This window comes from Perkinsus marinus, assembly GCF_000006405.1.
Source record: "Perkinsus marinus ATCC 50983 genomic scaffold scf_1104296934252, whole genome shotgun sequence".
Lineage (NCBI taxonomy): Eukaryota > Perkinsozoa > Perkinsida > Perkinsidae > Perkinsus > Perkinsus marinus.
The window spans coordinates 1-1,567 of NW_003214883.1; the positions used below are offsets into that span (position 1 = coordinate 1).

General features: G+C 45.6%; 1 protein-coding gene across 1 annotated transcript; it reads right to left on the minus strand.

Moving 5' to 3' along the window:
- Positions 1–81: 81 nt before the first annotated feature.
- Pmar_PMAR026783 (hypothetical protein) lies at positions 82–1,322 on the minus strand (the record flags this gene model as incomplete). The annotated part of the gene is made up of 7 exons (XM_002785003.1): positions 82–197; positions 239–436; positions 481–637; positions 681–842; positions 886–1,038; positions 1,087–1,158; positions 1,203–1,322. Coding segments are annotated over 7 exons (978 nt in total), but the record flags the coding sequence as incomplete, so codon positions are not given.
- Between the last annotated feature and the right edge of the window lie 245 nt (positions 1,323–1,567).

Consider the following 1,567-nt stretch of genomic DNA (forward strand, 5'->3'; position numbering starts at 1 on the left):
TATTGATAGTATCGGTATGTGCTAAGTCCATTAGTATCTGATACAAACTACCATACCACTCCATCCTCAACTTCTATCTACAGCTTCCGCAGAGGTATCAGCCGCTCTAATATTATCATAATCCTCTACACCAGCATTGTCCTCCTCCTCCTTATCGTCGTCGTCCCCAGTATCCACCTCACTATCCGATACCCGTCCTACACAAAGGTAATGCCTTACAACATAACCTATACCTTACCTTCCCCTTCCATATGCTGCTGCTCCTCCTCCTCCTCAACAGCAGCAACCCCAGCAGACTTCTTGGACTTGCCGCGTTTCCCTTTCTTACCCCCTTTACGTCGACGTCTACGCTTACCCGCAGCGAACTTATACTTGTTACCCGTTCGCTGTACCACCTTCTCCATAGCTTTCAAGAGCTCAGATAAACACTGGACACCTACAGAGAGAGATAACAAAATGTTCACTCCGTTACGGTATTACTAAGAGTAAGGACTCTTGGATCAGCTACCGTACTCTTGAATCCAGTCTTGCATAGCCATACTAACTGTGTTTGGACATCCTCATATAATACATTACTCAATAACATCTCAGCCACATGTGCAGTCTCCTTATCAGGGGAGCGTAGACATGTACGTATCTACACAGCATACTACTATCCTAAGACCGATCACAGAACCCACCATTCGTATCTGTTCCAACAGTGCTCTTAATACCACAACATTCCTAGCACCACCCTTCTTGAGACTCTTAGCCTCCTTAGAGTGTACCCTCAGTTGCCTAGCCACTAACTCAGTGGCTTCGACATTCAAAGCAGGCTCCACAGATGTGATATCAATCACCATCTATCGTCACATATCATCTCAACACACTAGGAACTGAGGTTACCTCGGTGAGCTCAACAGGAGGTGGTAATGGCGTTCCTGCTTGAGTAGCTTCAGCCACAGCAACTGCTCTATCATGCTTCATTGCTGCTACATGATACTCATGACTCTGTCTTTGAAAATCAAGGGACCATGCTATGAAGTTGAGAGCTCTCACCTACCAGCAACATACTACACATTAATAATAAGTGTTACTATACCTTACCACATCATACTCCTGCTCCACTTCACTATCAGTGATCGCTTTGATAACCGCTGCCATAATGCCAGCAAACACCTAACACATTAGTAGACACATGTAGAGGGATAGTGATGCCTTACTCGGTCTATCATGTCCACTATGAAGGAGGCGAAGCTCTTGAGGAACTTCTCCCATACTGCTAGATTTATCATAGACACACCTACAAAGCATATACACTCGTCATGACTAGAGATACTCATACCGCCATCTGCTGAGATAACCTCTTGTAGCAGACCAGCAGGAGCATCTCCAACAACTACTGGTACCTTCGATCCGACATCAACATCGGTGAAGGTTCGATCCTAAGGGTGGGACAACATGGGTACCTTTGAGTACTATAGCTATTACCTGGAACACGTTAGGAGCTTCATCTACCAGCTTATTACGGTAGTGTCGTTGTCTACCAGCTCTGAGAGGGGCACACTAGCATACATAGACAACACGT